The sequence below is a fragment of the Takifugu rubripes genome, chromosome 4 (assembly GCF_901000725.2).
Source record: "Takifugu rubripes chromosome 4, fTakRub1.2, whole genome shotgun sequence".
Classification (NCBI taxonomy): Eukaryota; Metazoa; Chordata; class Actinopteri; order Tetraodontiformes; family Tetraodontidae; genus Takifugu; species Takifugu rubripes.
In genome coordinates this window covers 2,398,832-2,417,548 of record NC_042288.1, presented here as the reverse complement: position 1 = coordinate 2,417,548, position 18,717 = coordinate 2,398,832, and the positions used below count along the sequence as shown (strand labels likewise).

Genomic DNA, 18,717 nt, shown 5'->3' with positions numbered 1-18,717 from the left:
AAGCAGTGGAAGTTCAACTTGTATCAGCTCAGCTGGCTGATGTGAAAATCTCATTTCCAAATCTGTTATCTAAGAGCACAACCATTTCTGATTGGGATGGACAATGAAATTCTCGTCTCGCTTGAGGATTTAGGGTAAGTCAGAAGCCCGCATATGTTGCTGTAGGAATATAAGAGAGGAAGGATGATTAGCCGTACCGGCGTTTACCAAATTTAGCCAACGCAGTAGCATATTTAGCAGGTCAGCTCAGTGTCTGCAGTTACTAAATATGTTACTGTAACATTTCTAGGATGGTGATTCTTTTAATACATCTGCGACATGTTGTTTAACACTGTCCTGCGTGTGTCAGCATCGACTCGGGTCTCTTTTTTTTTTAATCCAAACGCTTGACTGACCATACAATACTGGTTGTCACTCAATGAAATAAGTGCAGAATATGTGTAATAGCAACATTCCTCTGCATACTTGGCGTTAAAGCGAGAGTTTGGAAGAACTGGTTTCCATAAAGTGGGCCGAAGAACGTGATTTCACCCATAAGTTGACGCGTTCAAGTAGCTACACCCCTCTAAATATTAGGGCATTATAGACCAAATCAAACCATTCACACAGATTATATAGATTTAAACCTTTCAGACAGTTTCCACATGATTTTTCAAGTCAGTACAGATGATTGTAGTAGAGTGTCATATTCCCCAGTATTACCAGTAATCTATTGAATTCTCCTGACCAGCAGTGCTGCATTGTTTGTGTTCATAAATGTTTGGGCACCCAAATACAGGTTTAAGTAGTTTAATGCACATCCCCGAGCATTTATTTGACATTATTTCAGTTTTGTCCAAATTCGGGCACACAAATGCACAAACGTCAGTTGTTGCGACTGCTGCTCTTCATAGTTGTTTATGGTGATTGGGATGTCTGTTACTATAGGTACCAAGGCCCCCTTTTAGAGGATGGTGCTCTGGAGTGTGCCGCCATGGGAGGCGCAGCTTCTCCGGAGTACACCAAGCTCTGCGCCTGGATTGTCTCGGAGCTCAAGTTGTACTGCAAGCTGGAGGAGAATGTTCATGCCACAAACCGTAAGACACAGAAATGGCAGCAGCAAAGAAAATACCCCACAGAGCCAAACTGCTCTTAGAGTTCCTTAGATTACCATAGCTGTGCGTAATATTGAGCATATGGTGGGTGTGTAGGCTCATGTTTGGTGTGCTTGCGTCCATCGCAGGTCCGAGCGAGGCAGAGAGCTTCCAGCTGGAGATGAGCGGTCTGCTGTCAGAGCTTGCCTGTCCGTACCCTGTCCTCGTCACTGGAGACATCACCCAAAGGTTCCTCAACAAGGACGACTGTCTGCTGCTCCTCAGTAGGACATCATTCACCAGACATTTACTGAGTCATAGTTTAAGTGGCAGTTTCATTTGGAACCAAAGTGTCGCCTTGTGAAACTTCAGTACTGTTGTATGAAAATATTTAATCCCAGACATGTTCCAAGTATTATTTTTAAACTGTCAAATGGCTGAAATTTCTAATCGGATAATCACCAGGTAGCTGTGGATTTACCACTATTCCATTCCCATTCTGGAATCCTGCATGATCCAATGTTGTTTTAATTTCAGCTTTTCTGGTGTCGGAGTTGGAAGCGTCGAGGATGATCTTGGTTAATAAACCCCAGAAGAAAGCGCAGGAGTCGGGCAGCGCCGTGTTCCAGGAGCTGAAGGCCGTGTGCCTGGTGCTGGGCATGTCCAAGACTCCAGCCAACAACACCATGTTCCAGTTCTTCAGCGGCATTGAGAAGAAGGTCAGCTGCTCGCATCTAATTCATCATGAGTTGTCAGAGATCGAGCTGGTGAATGGCTTTGCAGAATTCTTCTATGAATTTTAACTCTTTTTTTTAGTTAAAGGAGGTTTTGAGCAGAGTCCCATCCAGTCATATTGGAGATCCTTTGATGAAGAAGCCCCTTGGACCAGTACACTTGGTAATTTCACAGAAACAGTCTAGAGATGTGGTAGAAGTGAACAAAACTTGACTGCTCATATCCTGTTTTGCAGGAGAAAATCGAAGCTATAAATCAAGCACTGATTAATGATTATGATGTGAGAAGGAAAATGTTGCTGAAGCGTCTCGATGTGACGGTTCAGTCTTTTGGCTGGTCTGACAGAGCGAAGGTACCTCTTTTGCTTTATTATAATCTTATTTCTCTTCTCTTACACTCATCCTCTCAGAGATCTTCGTCTCATCATGAAACTGCTGCAGCTTTTCAGCAGGCAACCAGGAATTGAATCTGAATTCAGGCTGAATAGGTACAACGTGCAGATTAAAGCAACTTTAGGAAGGTGGAAAGACGGAATTATCTAAGTGCATCTCTGCTGGAGCTGATTTATGAAGGAACTTCACCTTATGATCCAAGGTCACCAGAGGACCTAACAGAATATTTGCAGGTTGACTGAATTTGTCCCCTTTTCACCTTTTCTCCAGACACGCACCGAGGAGCTGGCTAAAGTTTACCAGCCGCTGCGTTCTGTGCTCGTCAGCAGAAGCAGAATCTCGGTCGCTCACCTTCTGGCTGCTCGGCAAGACTTCTCCAAGATCCTCCGAACAAGCAGTGGCAAGATCAGGGAGAAGACTGCCTGTGCTATTAATAAGGTTGGTGAGGACTCTTCATCCCAGTTTCAGTGGAGACCAGGGAGCCGTGTAGTAGCAGCATCTTCAGCCGTGATCTTCTCAGATTCTTCTCATGCAAACTAAACTGGGAAGCTTTAGAATCTCTGGTGATCATTGTCTGAATCTGCTGCTCTCGTAGGTTCTGATGGGCCGCGTGCCCGACAGAGGAGGGCGTCCCTGCGAGATCGAGCCTCTGCCTCCAGAGATGCCTTCCTGGCAGAAACGTCAGGATGCTCCCCATGGGGGAGGGCAATATGGCGGAACTGGGCATGGGGGTGGGAGAGGGGGCTACGAGCAGCACGACCAAGGTGGCCGAGGGGGATACGAGAGAGGAGGTGGAGGGCAAGGAGACAGGGGAAGCAGAGGCGGAGGAGCAAGAGGGGGCTACCATCAGGGTGGAGGAAGAGGATGCGCTGGAACACCAAATGTGCCCTGGTACGTATATTTACCATCTAATTTAACATGTTCCACATAACTAATATTTATTGTAAAACAGAAAAGTGTAATGGCCTAACAGAGTAATGGCCCACCGTGCAAAGAAAACAGGCAAACATTAGAATGGAGAGATAAATAATATGATGTACGATCTCATGCAGCAATAACAACGAATACATTCAAAAACCTCGGCTGCAAAGTAACAAGATAATTGTAATTGTAGCCCAGAATTATCCCGTTAAACGCTTAACCAGTGGTTGATCAGCTGTTAATTTTCTTGTATTTTGTAATGTAATGTCACAGTACATGTTAATAATACGTGTAAATGTGTGTTGTCTATGTGTGTGCACTAAATTTTGAACCAGGCTGCAGAATAAACAATCACTTAATGCATATTGAGTCTTAACTACCAGGTAGTGGAATTGCTTTCAGTTATAAGAGACAGCTTAGCTTTTAAAATGTGTTTTTCTTTGATTTGTCAGCATTTCCAAGAAATGCCTCAAATGCAAGGAGTTGACTGCAGCTGTAGTCATCAGGGCTGGAGACCCCTACTGCAGGTACACAGCTTCTCCAGCATTTATTGCATTTGTATAAAATGAATGTTGATTATCAGAAACTGAATTTGTTTGTCTGTTTTCTTTGTTGGGTTAGAGACTGTTTTAAGGAGTACTTCATTCATAAGTTCAGAGCCATGCTGGGTAAAAATCGGGTCATTTTTCCCGGTGAGAAGGTAAATTGTTTTTGGACTTACATTTAATCATTGGAAAATAACTCTTCCTGTAACCCCTGGTCTTTTTATGGTTGTAGGTATTGCTGGCTGTTTCTGGAGGTCCTTCTTCATGTTCAATGCTCAGTCAAGTTCAACAGGTTTTTGCTATTTCCACCATTTTGTGTTTTGACATTATGAACCCTTCATGTAGCAGTGTTTACCCAAAGTTCTGGCAGAATGAAACAAGAACCTTTGTCATTTCGAAATTGTTCACCCCTCCCTGGGCTGCCACCTTACCGTAGTGGAGGGGTTTGCGTGTCCCAATGATCCCAGGAGCTCCGTTGTCTGGGGCTATATGCCCCTGGTAGGGCCACCCATGGCAAACAGGTCCTAGGTGAGGGATCAGACGAAGCGTAGCCCAGACCCCCCCTGATGATGAATAACAACATTGGTACCAAGTTTCCCTTGCCCGGATGCGGGTCACCGGGGCCCCCTCCTGGAGCCAGGCCTGGGGGTGGGGCACGTTGGCGAGCGCCTGGTGGCCGTACCTCTGCCCATGGAGTCCGGCCGGGCGCAGCCCGAAGAGGCAACATGGGACCCCCTTCCCGTGGGCTCACCACCTGCAGGAGGGGCCAAGGGGGTTGGGTGCATTGTGTTTTGGGTAGCAGCCGGAGGCAGGGACCTTGGCGGTCTGATTCCCGGCTGCACAAACTGGCTCTAGGGACATGGAATGTCACCTCTCTGGTGGGAAAGGAGCCTGAGTTGGTGCGCGAGGTTGAGAAGTTCCGACTAGATATAGTTGGCCTCACCTCGACGCACGGCAAGGGCTCTGGAACCAGTCTTCTTGAGAGGGGTTGGACTCTCTACCACTCTGGAGTTGCCGATGGTGAGAGGCGACGAGCAGGGGTGGCAATTCTGGTTGCTCCCCAGCTCAGTGCCTGTGTATTGGAGTTTACCCCGGTGGATGAGAGGGTAGCCTCCCTTCGCCTTCGGGTGGGGGGACGGATCCTGACTGTTGTTTGTGCCTATGGTCCAAACAGCAGTTCAGCATATCCACCCTTTTTGGAGTCCTTAGAGGGAGTGCTGGAGAGTGCCCCTTCTGGGGGCTCCCTCGTCCTCCTGGGTGACTTCAATGCTCACGTTGGCAATGACAGTGGGACCTGGAGAGGTGTGATTGGGAAGAACGGCCCCCCTGATCTGAACCCGAGTGGTGTTTTGTTATTGGACTTCTGTGCTCGTCTCAGATTGTCCATAACGAACACCTTGTTCAGACATAAAGGCGTCCACATGTGCACTTGGCACCAGGACGCCTTAGGCCGCAGATCGATGATCGACTTTGTGGTTGTGTCATCGGATTTGCGGCCGCATGTTCTGGACACTCGGGTGAAGAGAGGGGCGGAGCTGTCAACTGATCACCACCTGGTGGTGAGTTGGCTCCGATGGTGGGGAAGGATGCTGGACAGACCTGGCAGGCCCAAACGTGTTGTGAGGGTCTGCTGGGAACGCCTGGCAGAGTCCCCTGTCAGAAGGAGCTTCAACTCACGCCTCCGGGAGAGCTTTGACCATGTCCCGGGGGAGGCGGGGGACATTGAGCCCGAGTGGACCGTGTTCCGTGCCTCCATTGTTGAGGCAGCTGACCGGTGCTGTGGCCGCAAGGTGGTTGGTGCCTGTCGTGGCGGCAATGCCCGAACCCGCTGGTGGACACCAGCGGTGAGGGATGCCGTCAAGCTGAAGAAGGAGTCGTATCGGGCCTTACTGGCCTGTGGGACTCCTGAGGCAGCAGATAGGTACCGGCGTGCCAAGCGGAGTGCAGCTACGGCGGTTGCCGAGGCAAAGACTCGGGCATGGGAAGAGTTCGGTGAGGCCATGGAGAACGACTTTCGGACGGCCTCGAAAAGGTTCTGGACCACCATCCGGCGTCTGAGGGGGGGGAAGCAGTGCACTGTCAACGCTGTGTATAGTGGTGATGGTGTGCTGCTGACCTCAACTCGGGATGTTGTGGATCGGTGGAAGGAATACTTCGAGGACCTCCTCAATCCAACCAACGCGCCTTCCAGTGAGGAAGTAGGGCCTGGGGACCTGGAGATGGGCTCTTGTATCTCTGGGGCTGAAGTTGCCGAGGTAGTCAAAAAACTCCTCGGTGGCAAGGCCCCGGGGGTGGATGAGATCCGCCCAGAGTCCCTTAAGGCTCTGGATGTTGTAGGGCTGTCATGGTTGACTCGACTCTGCAACATCGCGTGGACATTGGGGGCGGTGCCCCTGGATTGGCAGACCGGGGTGGTAGTCCCTCTTTTTAAGAAGGGGGACCGGAGGGTGTGTTCCAACTATAGGGGGATCACACTCCTCAGCCTCCCTGGTAAGGTCTATTCAGGGGTACTGGAGAGGAGGGTCCGCCGGATAGTCGAACCTCGGATTCAGGAGGAGCAATGTGGTTTTCGTCCTGGGCGTGGAACAGTGGACCAGCTCTACACCCTCAGCAGGGTCTTCGAGGGTGCATGGGAGTTTGCCCAACCAGTCCACATGTGTTTTGTGGACTTGGAGAAGGCATTCGACCGTGTCCCTCGGGGGGTCCTGTGGGGGGTCCTCCGAGAGTATGGGGTGTCGGGCCCGCTGATACGGGCTGTCCGCTCCCTGTACGATCGGTGCCAGAGTTTGGTCCGAATTGCTGGCAGTAAGTCAAACTCGTTTCCGGTGAGGGTCGGTCTCCGCCAGGGTTGCCCTTTGTCACCGATTCTGTTCGTGACTTTTATGGACAGAATTTCTAGGTGCAGTCATGGTGTTGAAGGGGTCCGGTTTGGTGACCTCAGGATCGGGTCTCTGCTTTTTGCAGATGATGTGGTCCTGTTGGCGTCATCGGCCCGTGACCTCCAACTATCACTGGATCGGTTCGCCGCCGCATGTGAAGCGGCTGGGATGAGAATCAGCACCTCCAAATCCGAGGCCATGGTTCTCGACCGGAAAAAGGTGGAGTGCCTTCTCCGGGTAAAGGAGGAGATCCTGCCCCAAGTGGAGGAGTTTAAGTACCTCGGGGTCTTGTTCACGAGTGAGGGAAGAATGGAGCGGGAGATCGACAGGCGGATCGGTGCGGTGTCAGCAGTAATGCGGACTCTGCACCGGTCGATCTTCGTTCCTACCCTCACCTATGGTCATTAGCTTTGGGTAATGACCGAAAGAACAAGATCATGGGTACAAGCGGCTGAAATGAGCTTCCTCCGTAGGGTGGCGGGGCTCTCCCTTAGAGATAGGGTGAGAAGCTCTGCCATCCGGGAGGAGCTCGGAGTAGAGTCGCTGCTCTTCCGCGTTGAGAGGAGCCAGATGGGGCGGCTTGGGCATCTAGTTAGGATGCCCCCTGGACGCCTCCCTGGTGAGGTGTTCAGGGCATGTCCCTCCGGTAGGAGACCCCCGGGGAGACCCAGGACACGTTGGAGAGACTATGTCTCTCGACTGGCCTGGGAACGCCTGGGGATCCCTCCGGATGAGCTGGAGGAGGTAGCTGGGGAGAGGGAAGTCTGGGCTTCTCTCCTTAGGCTGCTGCCCCCGCGACCCGACCCCGGATAAGCGGTAGAGAATGGATGGATGGATGGATGGATGGATGGATGGAAATTGTTCAGTTTCCTAAAACAAAAATTTTGTAAATTTTCTGTGTGTCTTAAAAATGTTACAACATAAGCTTGTGATGAATAATAATAGTAGTTTTGAGCCACATCCCAGCTGTCCGTCAATATAATTATATCGATCCAACTAAAATATTTTCTTGTGTTACAGGGACTGAGTCAAAACGCCCACAAAAAGTTAAGATTCTTGCCTGGAATCATCTTCATTGACGGTAAACTACTAAAAGTGTAATGTGCAGCGAGGCTGGAAATTTAAAAAAAAAAAGAAAAAAAAAAGGCTTGACTATGGGCAGCACACACACAAACAAAACAAAAAAAGCATGAACACTTACTAGCTGGCCCTTAGTAGCGAGTCTATCAGTACTGGTAGTGCAGACATGCTTCCCACGGGTGGGGGGGGGGTTATCATGACCACGGTGGTCCAGAGCCGTACCAGTTTGAGCCGGTGCTGAGAAGATCAGGAGGTGCTAGTTTTTATAGGAGGGGTGCATCAAACGGTGGCAGATCCTGACACAAGCTGCCACCAAAACGTCATGGGCCCCCATCTCAGCCAACAGTAAAATTTGATTATAATAGAAGGGTTCCAACCCATGGAGGGCGTCACTCTTACATTTATAATACAAAATATGGCAAATTGAAATCATTAGACTGAAATTTAAAGAGTTGGACCAGAATCAATGGACAACACTACTTCATACCCAGTAGAAAAATGTGTTTCTGGGGTGTAGTTGAATGTATTCTGCTAATATTTGTGTCTCAATTTAGGTGGAAAGGTGACTTGGTTAGTTTGAATTATCCTGAGGTGTGAATGTGAATGGTTATTTGTCTTTCTCCTCCAGCACCATCCACGACCCAAGAAGGGGAAAGTGGACAGCTGTGAGGATGGTTATTCTGAGTAGTATTAAGGACCGCTCAGCACGGGTTGGTTATCTTTGTTCTCAGAGGGCGGTGCTGTTGGTCAGTCAGTGGAGGACAGACGCAAGACTGTAGCCGAGCTGCAGACTGTTTTCAAAGCCACTGGGTTCCCATTTCACATTGTGCCACTGGAACAGGTCAGTGCCTGTGAGGTATTTTGAATAATTTCAAGATCTGCCTTTTAAAATGATGCCCTGATACTTGAATGTAGGATGTCTTGTGCGTTATTAACGGAATATGCTAAATGTCTCTCAGGTTCTGGCCCTTCCCAGTGAAGTTATCACGATAGTGCCACCGTCTTCCGAAAGAACAGCCAGTGCCTACAAAGCAGCTGCGGATAAGTTCACGAACGAGTTCAAGTTCATCGGCGAGAGCAGCAACAGCCGTGCGACAGAACAGGAGGAGAAAGAAACATTATTTCCAGATGTTCCAGAGTCCGAGACGCAGTTACTACAGCAACTGATATCATCTGCCAAGACTCTGACAGCAAGACAGGACCTTCTGAACACTCTAAGGTTAGACTGACGACTCTCACTTGTTTTCTTATTTACTTCATTTTGCTTTGTACACTTCACACACATTCTTGTACTTCTATCTTTGTGAGGACTTTCATGTGCATACTGCATTACCCAGCTCCTTCCCCGAACCCTAACCATCCAAACTAACCCGCTAATTCTAACCTAACCTCAACCTTAAACCCACATCCTTCAAACATCTTTTCAAGTTGTGAGGACCAGCTAAAATGTCCTCACTTCCCAAAAATGTCCTGACTGTACAGTGGATTTTGGTACCCAGTATAAAACAAGTACGTACATGAACTCACAGCCAAGTGCTCCCGACTTTCAACTATCTTGTCAATGTTACTACTGGGAGAACATTGACAAAGACATCGATGTTTAGTCTTCATCAAGCACGGCGTTTATTTTACCCTGACAGAGATGCGGTTTCTTTATAGGCAGCATCTGCTGGTGCACACAGCGCGCACGGAGGGCTACAGTAAACTGATGCTGGGAGACCATTGCACCAGACTAGCTATTAAATTGCTCACCAGCATATCACTGGGCAGAGGAGCACAGCTGGCTCAGGACACGGTGTGTAAAGTTGTGTCAATCTGAATCATCAAAATGTCTGCCTTTGCTTTTTATGAACCACCTCATGATATAAAATTAGGATTTTATTGCACCTGTTTGTGTCCACAGGGTTTCGCAGACTTGAGGTTTGGTGACGTTATAATGGTGAAACCAATGAGAGACTACTCGGCTAAAGAAATAGCCTACTACAACCACATGTTCAGCGTCCCCACTGTATTCACACCAAATCTGGAAACTAAGGTGAGCTTAGACCTCAGGACACCCAGCTTTTACCTGCAGAGTGAATCAGACTCCCAACAGATCGTGCTCAGCGCTCTATAATGGTTCCTTTGATGAATGTCTTCTGCTGTGTGGGGTGATGTACCGTCATCCCAACGTAGACTCCGCACATCCATCCACAGCCTGCTGATGATGGTCTTGTTGTTTCTGTGCTGTAGACAACAGAAAAGGCGAGTATTCAGCGTCTGACGGAGAGCTTCGTGACTAAACTGCAGGCAGACTTTCCCTCCACTGTCAGCACCATCTACAGGTCTCTCATCAAATCCCAAACGCCTTGAAGAAAGGTTGAATGTTGTTATTAAAACTTCGCTGTGCCACCTGTAGGACCAGTGAGAAGCTGCAGACGGTGGCGAAGGGCTCTTCCACAGGTCACCAGTGTGACAGATGTCTGCTCTGCATGTGCACTCTGGATACTGATGTCGGTCGGTTTGCAGCAGAGCAGAATCCCTCCTATTAGAATATTCCAACTCCACTTTGACAGATTTGTTCAAAGCATCAGTTTGTGGATGAAATGCTAATTGTTTGGGAAGAACGGCCCCCCTGATCTGAACCCGAGTGGTGTTTTGTTATTGGACTTCTGTGCTCGTCTCAGATTGTCCATAACGAACACCTTGTTCAGACATAAAGGCGTCCACATGTGCACTTGGCACCAGGACGCCTTAGGCCGCAGATCGATGATCGACTTTGTGGTTGTGTCATCGGATTTGCGGCCGCATGTTCTGGACACTCGGGTGAAGAGAGGGGCGGAGCTGTCAACTGATCACCACCTGGTGGTGAGTTGGCTCCGATGGTGGGGAAGGATGCCGGACAGACCTGGCAGGCCCAAACGTGTTGTGAGGGTCTGCTGGGAACGCCTGGCAGAGTCCCCTGTCAGAAGGAGCTTCAACTCACGCCTCCGGGAGAGCTTTGACCATGTCCCGGGGGAGGCGGGGGACATTGAGCCCGAGTGGACCGTGTTCCGTGCCTCCATTGTTGAGGCAGCTGACCGGTGCTGTGGCCGCAAGGTGGTTGGTGCCTGTCGTGGCGGCAATGCCCGAACCCGCTGGTGGACACCAGCGGTGAGGGATGCCGTCAAGCTGAAGAAGGAGTCGTATCGGGCCTTACTGGCCTGTGGGACTCCTGAGGCAGCAGATGGGTACCGGCGTGCCAAGCGGAGTGCAGCTACGGCGGTTGCCGAGGCAAAGACTCGGGCATGGGAAGAGTTCGGTGAGGCCATGGAGAACGACTTTCGGACGGCCTCGAAAAGGTTCTGGACCACCATCTGGCGTCTGAGGGGGGGGAAGCAGTGCACTGTCAACGCTGTGTATAGTGGTGATGGTGTGCTGCTGACCTCAACTCGGGATGTTGTGGATCGGTGGAAGGAATACTTCGAGGACCTCCTCAATCCCACCAACACGCCTTCCAGTGAGGAAGTAGGGCCTGGGGACCTGGAGATGGGCTCTCGTATCTCCGGGGCTGAAGTTGCCGAGGTAGTCAAAAAACTCCTCGGTGGCAAGGCCCCGGGGGTGGATGAGATCCGCCCAGAGTCCCTTAAGGCTCTGGATGGTGTAGGGCTGTCATGGTTGACTCGACTCTGCAACATCGCGTGGACATCGGGGGCGGTGCCGCTGGATTGGCAGACCGGGGTGGTAGTCCCTCTTTTTAAGAAGGGGGACCGGAGGGTGTGTTCCAACTATAGGGGGATCACACTCCTCAGCCTCCCTGGTAAGGTCTATTCAGGGGTACTGGAGAGGAGGGTCCGCCGGATAGTCGAACCTCGGATTCAGGAGGAGCAATGTGGTTTTCGCCCTGGGCGTGGAACAGTGGACCAGCTCTACACCCTCAGCAGGGTCTTCGAGGGTGCATGGGAGTTTGCCCAACCAGTCCACATGTGTTTTGTGAAGGCATTCGACCGTGTCCCTTGGGGGGTCCTGTGGGGGGTTCTCTGAGAGTATGGGGTGCCGGGCCCCCTGATACGGGCTGTCCGCTCCCTGTACGATCGGTGCCAGAGTTTGGTCCGCATTGCTGGCAGTAAGTCGAACTCGTTTCCGGTGAGGGTCGGTCTCCGCCAGGGCTGCCCTTTGTCACCGATTCTGTTCGTGACTTTTTTATGGACAGAATTTCTAGGTGCAGTCATGATGTTGAGGGGGTCCAGTTTGGTGACCTCAGGATCGGGTCTCTGCTTTTTGCAGATGATGTGGTCCTGTTGGCGTCATCGGCCCGTGACCTCCAACGATCACTGGATCGGTTCGCCGCCGCATGTGAAGCGGCTGGGATGAAAATCAGCACCTCCAAATCCGAGGCCATGGTTCTCGACCGGAAAAAGGTGGAGTGCCTTCTCCGGGTAAAGGAGGAGATCCTGCCCCATGTGGAGGAGTTTAAGTACCTCGGGGTCTTGTTCACGAGTGAGGGAAGAATGGAGCAGGAGATTGACAGGCGGATCGGTGCGGTGTCCGCAGTAATGCGGACTCTGCACCGGTCGATCTTCGTTCCTACCCTCACCTATGGTCATGAGCTTTGGGTAATGACCGAAAGAACAAGATCACGGGTACAAGCGGCTGAAATGAGCTTCCTCCGTAGGGTGGCGGGGCTCTCCCTTAGAGAGGGTGAGAAGCTCTGCCATCCGGGAGGAGCTCGGAGTAGAGTCGCTGCTCCTCCGCGTTGAGAGGAGCCGGATGAGGTGGCTTGGGCATCTAGTCAGGATGCCCCCTGGACGCCTCCCTGGTGAGGTGTTCAGGGCATGTCCCTCCGGTAGGAGACCCCCGGGAAGACCCTGGACACGTTGGAGAGACTATGTCTCTCGACTGGCCTGGGAACGCCTGGGGATCCCTCCGGATGAGCTGGAGGAGGTAGCTGGGGAGAGGGAAGTCTGGGCTTCTCTCCTTAGGCTGCTGCCCCCGCGACCCGACCCCGGATAAGTGGTAGAGAATGGATGGATGGATGGATGGATGCTAATTGTTTGGAACATAGTACGGCTACAAGAATAAAAAACTGAGTGGAAACGGTTATTTCTCCTCTCTGGGCGTTAATAAAATGTGATTTTTCTTCACTTGTAATCATCCTCCTGAAGTGATCGTTGCCTTTTCATCCTTCCAGAGAAAGCCTCTGCCTTTAAAGCCACACTGATCTCAGAGCAGCTTTCCCGGACCAAATCTCCACGAGCTTCCAGCACCAACATTCAAAGTCCAAATCCAGGTGATCCACACTCCATCATTACCAACAATAATGACCTCTGTTAAACCAGGAAAACCCTATATTCATATTAGGATCTATTGAGGAGTATAGCAAAACATGCTGTTACATTATTGTTAGATTATTTAGAGGCAGAGCTAGAACATAAATGCACTCACTGTTTCTATATAATTATGAGTTAAAAGTGGTAATGGAGTCATTTCTGTCAACATATAAGTTAACTTCTCTTATTTAAATTGGAATTGTGCTGTATTTTAGCTCTATTAATTGGCGTTGCGGTCGGAGGCAAAGACGTGAATGAAGCCTCCAGCTGAGGTTGTGCTGCACCAGCCATAATTTTTCTTGTTGTCCAGAAATGGCTGCTACTGCCGGCCAGTGTTGCTCATCTGAAGAAGCAAAGGATTGTGATAGTGTAGCGAGTGGTGAAGGCTGCTGCTCTCCTGCCAAGTAAGAGATTACATGAAATAGTTGTGAGTTTGATGCCACATATTTTCAGCTTTAACCAGAATCTGTGTCCTCCATCATTGTTTGATATGAAGTTCGATTAACCTGTTTACACACCCATCAAATCTTGTAAACAGCATAATGTGATCTGTTTTATCAGATAATTCCACTTGTCAGTTTATGAGAAAGCAGATGAACATATTTCTCCCCAGCCGTCTGACGTAGGAGCACGGCTCAGACCTAAATAGGTGTTTTTTCTATTACAGAACACCGGAGGCAACTGATCTGAAGAGTCTGTTATGCTACAGCTGTCGGCTGACCATGAAAGACATGGTGGGTTTAAAACGCCTGCCTGGCATCCTGATCCACCCCAGACAAAATGTTTAGAATAAGACGTTTGCACCGATTGCAGCCAACGCAGGCTCTCATTTCACGTCCTTCTTTCCAGTCATCCATGGAACGACTGCCGCCATACATTCTGTTAGAGGCTCAGAGGAGGCAACGGAGGTGAATATGAGCAGAAAGAACAATCGCAACTGGTTTAAATGTGCAACAAAGAGACAATATATTCCCAACATATACTCTGTTTGAGACGGTGTTTCTCCGTTACCATTCAGGTCATTTTAATAGTGAGTCTGAAATGTCTGTTTCCTGTCCTGGTTTTGACCCATTCTGTCATGTTCTACAGGTCCAGGATGAGAGAAGAAATCGCCGACTTTCTGTTGGATGAGTGTGATTAAAAACATATTATATCGAACATGAAAGGTAGATAATATCACAATGAATCCACCATCCCAGATCACCCTCTAGTGGTGGGAATCAGAATTATTTATCTTCCTTTCCACCCTGTCCATAGATTGAATTTTTATTGAATGTTTTTCTCATCATAATTCAAAAGCTGGTTTAAATGAAACTCAGATATTTAATGCTGCAAACAGTTGTTTGCGTGTTTGTGATGCTTATTCTTTTGAAACAAAGGCTTCAGTTTTGCTATCGTGGCTCATAGACCAAACGTTGAATGTTGTTCTTGATAAAGTCACTGTCTTGACTGTGTTCTATGGTCTGTCTGAATTGTTCTTGTTGAAGGTCACATTGAGGGCAGGAAAACGTTTTGACCTGGATTTTGCAGATAAGTTAAAAGGTCTAGTCCAGATATGAAGGCTGGCAAAATTGGACTAGTTGATACCTGATTTTTAGCATGATTATAATAATAATGGTTGAAGCACTTCTGGCATCTTCCAACAAACACGGCAACTGTCTAATTTCGCTTTTCTTTCACAAACTAAAATGTAAAGACATAGTTACTACATTATCACTGCGACAGTTTGGATGACTGTAAAATGCTTTATAGTAATGTGAATTTTTTTAAAAACATATGTGTATTTTTGTCGTACAAGAGTAAATTTCACTGTGACTTGTTAACCATAATAAAAGCCATAAAAATAACCAGTATTTACCGTGACGCTCGCCTGCAGTGACCGGCGTTACCGCCAGGTGGCGATGAATGACCTGTTATCTACTTATTCAACCGCCTGTTGTTCCAAAGAAGCAGTGGAAGTTCAACGTGTATCAGCTCAGCTGGCTGATGTGAAAATCTCATTTCCAAATCTGTTATCTAAGAGCACAACCATTTCTGATTGGGATGGACAATGAAATTCTCGTCTCGCTTGAGGATTTAGGGTAAGTCAGAAGCCCACATATGTTGCTGTAGGAATATAAGAGAGGAAGGATGATTAGCCGTACCGGCGTTTACCAAATTTAGCCAACGCAGTAGCATATTTAGCAGGTCAGCTCAGTGTCTGCAGTTACTAAATATGTAACTGTAACATTTCTAGGATGGTGATTCTTTTAATACATCTGCGACATGTTGTTTAACACTGTCCTGCGTGTGTCAGCATCGACTCAGTCTCTTTTTTTTAATCCAAACGCTTGACTGACCATACAATACTGGTTGTCACTCAATGAAATAAGTGCAGAATATGTCACACTAGGAATAAAAATATGTGTAATAGCAACATTCCTCTGCATACTTGGCGTTAAAGCGAGAGTTTGGAAGAACTGGTTTCCATAAAGTGGGCCGAAGAACATGATTTCACCCATAAGTTGTCGCGTTCAAGTAGCTACACCCCTCTAAATATTAGGGCATTATAGACCAAATCAAACCATTCACACAGATTATATAGATTTAAACCTTTCAGACAGTTTCCACATGATTTGAAGTCATGGGCCATGAAGTCAGTACAGATGATTGTAGTAGAGTGTCATATTCCCCAGTATTACCAGTAATCTATTGAATTCTCCTGACCAGTGCTGCATTGTTTGTGTTCATAAAGTTTGGTTGAATCACCCACCCAAATACAGGTTTAAGTAGTTTAATGCAGGTCCCCGAGCATTTATTTGACATTATTTCAGTTTTGCCCAAATTCGGGCACACAAATGCACAAACGTCAGTTGTTGCGACTGCTGCTCTTCATGGTTGTTTAAGGTGATTGGGATGTCTGTTACTATAGGTACCAAGGCCCCCTTTTAGAGGATGGTGCTCTGGAGTGTGCCGCCATGGGAGGCGCAGCTTCTCCGGAGTACACCAAGCTCTGCGCCTGGATTGTCTCGGAGCTCAAGTTGTACTGCAAGCTGGAGGAGAATGTTCATGCCACAAACAGTAAGACACAGAAATGGCAGCAGCAAAGAAAATACCCCACAGAGCCAAACTGCTCTTAGAGTTCCTTAGATTACCATAGCTGTGCGTAATATTGAGCATATGGTGGGTGTGTAGGCTCATGTTTGGTGTGCTTGCGTCCATCGCAGGTCCGAGCGAGGCAGAGAGCTTCCAGCTGGAGATGAGCGGTCTGCTGTCAGAGCTTGCCTGTCCGTACCCTGTCCTCGTCACTGGAGACATCACCCAAAGGTTCCTCAACAAGGACGACTGTCTGCTGCTCCTCAGTAGGACATCATTCACCAGACATTTACTGAGTCATAATTGAAGTGGCAGTTTTATTTGGAACCAAAGTGTTGCCTTGTGAAACTTCAGTACTGTTGTATGAAAATATTTAATCCCAGACATGTTCCAAGTATTATTTTAAAACTGTCAAATGGCTGAAATTTCTAATCGGATAATCACCAGGTAGCTGTGGATTTACCACTATTCCATTCCCATTCTGGAATCCTGCGTGATCCAATGTTGTTTTAATTTCAGCTTTTCTGGTGTCGGAGTTGGAAGCGTCGAGGATGATCTTGGTTAATAAACCCCAGAAGAAAGCGCAGGAGTCGGGCAGCGCCGTGTTCCAGGAGCTGAAGGCCGTGTGCCTGGTGCTGGGCATGTCCAAGCCTCCAGCCAACATCACCATGTTCCAGTTCTTCAGCGGCATTGAGAAGAAGGTCAGCTGCTCGCATCTAATTCATCATGAGTTGTCAGAGATCGAGCTGGTGAATGGCTTTGCAGAATTCTTCTATGAATTTTAACTCTTTTTTTTAGTTAAAGGAGGTTTTGAGCAGAGTCCCATCCAGTCATATTGGAGATCCTTTGATGAAGAAGCCCCTTGGACCAGTACACTTGGTAATTTCACAGAAACAGTCTAGAGATGTGGTAGAAGTGAACAAAACTTGACTGCTCATATCCTGTTTTGCAGGAGAAAATCGAAGCTATAAATCAAGCACTGATTAATGATTATGATGTGAGAAGGAAAATGTTGCTGAAGCGTCTCGATGTGACGGTTCAGTCTTTTGGCTGGTCTGACAGAGCGAAGGTACCTCTTTTGCTTTATTATAATCTTATTTCTCTTCTCTTACACTCATCCTCTCAGAGATCTTCGTCTCATCATGAAACTGCTGCAGCTTTTCAGCAGGCAACCAGGAATTGAATCTGAATTCAGGCTGAATAGGTACAACGTGCAGATTAAAGCAACTTTAGGAAGGTGGAAAGACGGAATTATCTAAGTGCATCTCTGCTGGAGCTGATTTATGAAGGAACTTCACCTTATGATCCAAGGTCACCAGAGGACCTAACGGAATATTTGCAGGTTGACTGAATTTGTCCCCTTTTCACCTTTTCTCCAGACACGCACCGAGCAGCTGGCTAAAGTTTACCAGCCGCTGCGTTCTGTGCTCGTCAGCAGAAGCAGAATCTCGGTCGCTCACCTTCTGGCTGCTCGGCAAGACTTCTCCAAGATCCTCCGAACAAGCAGTGGCAAGATCAGGGAGAAGACTGCCTGTGCTATTAATAAGGTTGGTGAGGACTCTTCATCCCAGTTTCAGTGGAGACCAGGGAGCCGTGTAGTAGCAGCATCTTCAGCCGTGATCTTCTCAGATTCTTCTCATGCAAACTAAACTGGGAAGCTTTAGAATCTCTGGTGACCGTTGTCTGAATCTGCTGCTCTCGTAGGTTCTGATGGGCCGCGTGCCTGACAGAGGAGGGCGTCCCTGCGAGATCGAGCCTCCGCCTCCAGAGATGCCTTCCTGGCAGAAACGTCAGGATGCTCCCCATGGGGGAGGGCACTACGGAGGGCAATATGGCGGAACTGGGCACGGGGGTGGGAGAGGGGGCTACGAGCAGCACTACCAAGGTGGCCGAGGGGGATACGAGAGAGGAGGTGGAGGGCAAGGAGACAGGGGAAGCAGAGGCGGAGGAGCAAGAGGGGGCTACCATCAGGGTGGAGGAAGAGGAAGCCATGGAGGAGGAAACAACCAGGGCAACTTTCAGGACCCTGGGTACTATGGAGGCGGTGGTCACCATGACAACTATCACCAGGATGGAAGCTGGCATCACGAGAGGGGCGGGGGTCGAGGATCTCGGGGAGGGAGGGGACGCGGTCGTGGAGGAGGAGGTGGCGGCTGGGGAGGAAGAGGGGGGCAGAATTTAAACCAAGGCGGACAGTTTGAACAGTTCTTCCAATATGGTGGGCAGCAGTACAGCCAGGCTGGCTTCACTCAGCCCAGATATTACACAAGCTAACGAGACCCAGATCTTCAGTTCAAAGGCCTTCAAGCTGTCGGCTTCTCCCCGCGACAGGTTCAGATGTTACTGCTCCACGCAGCACCGGTGTGATCCTCGGCTAGAATTAGTGTTTTCACCCTAATAAAGCCTTATATTGGACTTTAATTTCCAAAGTTCTAAATGTTAGCAACACCGTGTCCATCATTAGAATGGTGCACGCCATTGTTATTGTTTTACTGTATTGATTTATTTTATTGAATTTGACTTGAAAACATAATTATTATTTTTTTTTCGAGTGTTTTACTTTAGCGAGTTTGAGTGGAAACTTCTTTATTAACTTAAAAGGGGGGAAAGATCCGCCTGAAACTGTCCAGGGGAGATCGTGTGCATACAAATATGAATGCTGGTAATGTTTGTTTGCATGGACGTGTGAGTGAGCAATAAAATGCGAAATGAATGAGTTTTCTTCATTT

The 18,717-nt window shown here is 48.6% G+C and overlaps 2 protein-coding genes across 2 annotated transcripts; both read left to right on the top strand.

Annotated features, from left to right (window-relative positions):
- Positions 1-11: 11 nt before the first annotated feature.
- LOC115249533 (cytoplasmic tRNA 2-thiolation protein 2-like) lies at positions 12-14,718 on the top strand. Its single transcript, XM_029835100.1, has 23 exons — positions 12-134; positions 928-1,076; positions 1,223-1,357; positions 1,611-1,792; positions 1,890-1,970; positions 2,044-2,160; positions 2,471-2,638; positions 2,796-3,091; positions 3,574-3,648; positions 3,743-3,821; positions 3,899-3,958; positions 7,566-7,626; positions 8,357-8,466; positions 8,585-8,844; positions 9,285-9,420; positions 9,529-9,660; positions 9,858-9,949; positions 10,024-10,121; positions 12,775-12,873; positions 13,224-13,317; positions 13,581-13,647; positions 13,763-13,821; positions 14,003-14,718. Exons 1-23 carry the CDS (start codon positions 97-99, stop codon positions 14,052-14,054), a joined length of 2,640 nt encoding a protein of 879 aa, XP_029690960.1. The 5' UTR covers positions 12-96; the 3' UTR covers positions 14,055-14,718.
- A 116-nt stretch (positions 14,719-14,834) lies between these two features.
- LOC115249535 (protein FAM98A-like) lies at positions 14,835-18,701 on the top strand. The gene is made up of 8 exons (XM_029835103.1): positions 14,835-14,994; positions 15,825-15,973; positions 16,120-16,254; positions 16,508-16,689; positions 16,787-16,867; positions 16,941-17,057; positions 17,368-17,535; positions 17,693-18,701. Exons 1-8 carry the CDS (start codon positions 14,957-14,959, stop codon positions 18,260-18,262), a joined length of 1,440 nt encoding a protein of 479 aa, XP_029690963.1. The 5' UTR covers positions 14,835-14,956; the 3' UTR covers positions 18,263-18,701.
- The last annotated feature ends 16 nt before the right edge of the window (positions 18,702-18,717 follow it).

Excerpts from the sequence above, each read along its gene's own strand:
- LOC115249535 (XM_029835103.1), top strand. The coding sequence starts at position 14,957 with ATGGACAATGAAATTCTCGTCTCGCTTGAGGATTTAGG. Across the intron at positions 16,690-16,786 it reads TCAGCGGCATTGAGAAGAAG|TTAAAGGAGGTTTTGAGCAG; the intron begins GTCAGCTGCTCG and ends TCTTTTTTTTAG. Across the intron at positions 17,058-17,367 it reads GCTGGTCTGACAGAGCGAAG|ACACGCACCGAGCAGCTGGC; the intron begins GTACCTCTTTTG and ends CCTTTTCTCCAG.
- LOC115249533 (XM_029835100.1), top strand. The coding sequence starts at position 97 with ATGGACAATGAAATTCTCGTCTCGCTTGAGGATTTAGG. Across the intron at positions 2,639-2,795 it reads CTGCCTGTGCTATTAATAAG|GTTCTGATGGGCCGCGTGCC; the intron begins GTTGGTGAGGAC and ends CTGCTCTCGTAG. Across the intron at positions 8,467-8,584 it reads ACATTGTGCCACTGGAACAG|GTTCTGGCCCTTCCCAGTGA; the intron begins GTCAGTGCCTGT and ends AATGTCTCTCAG.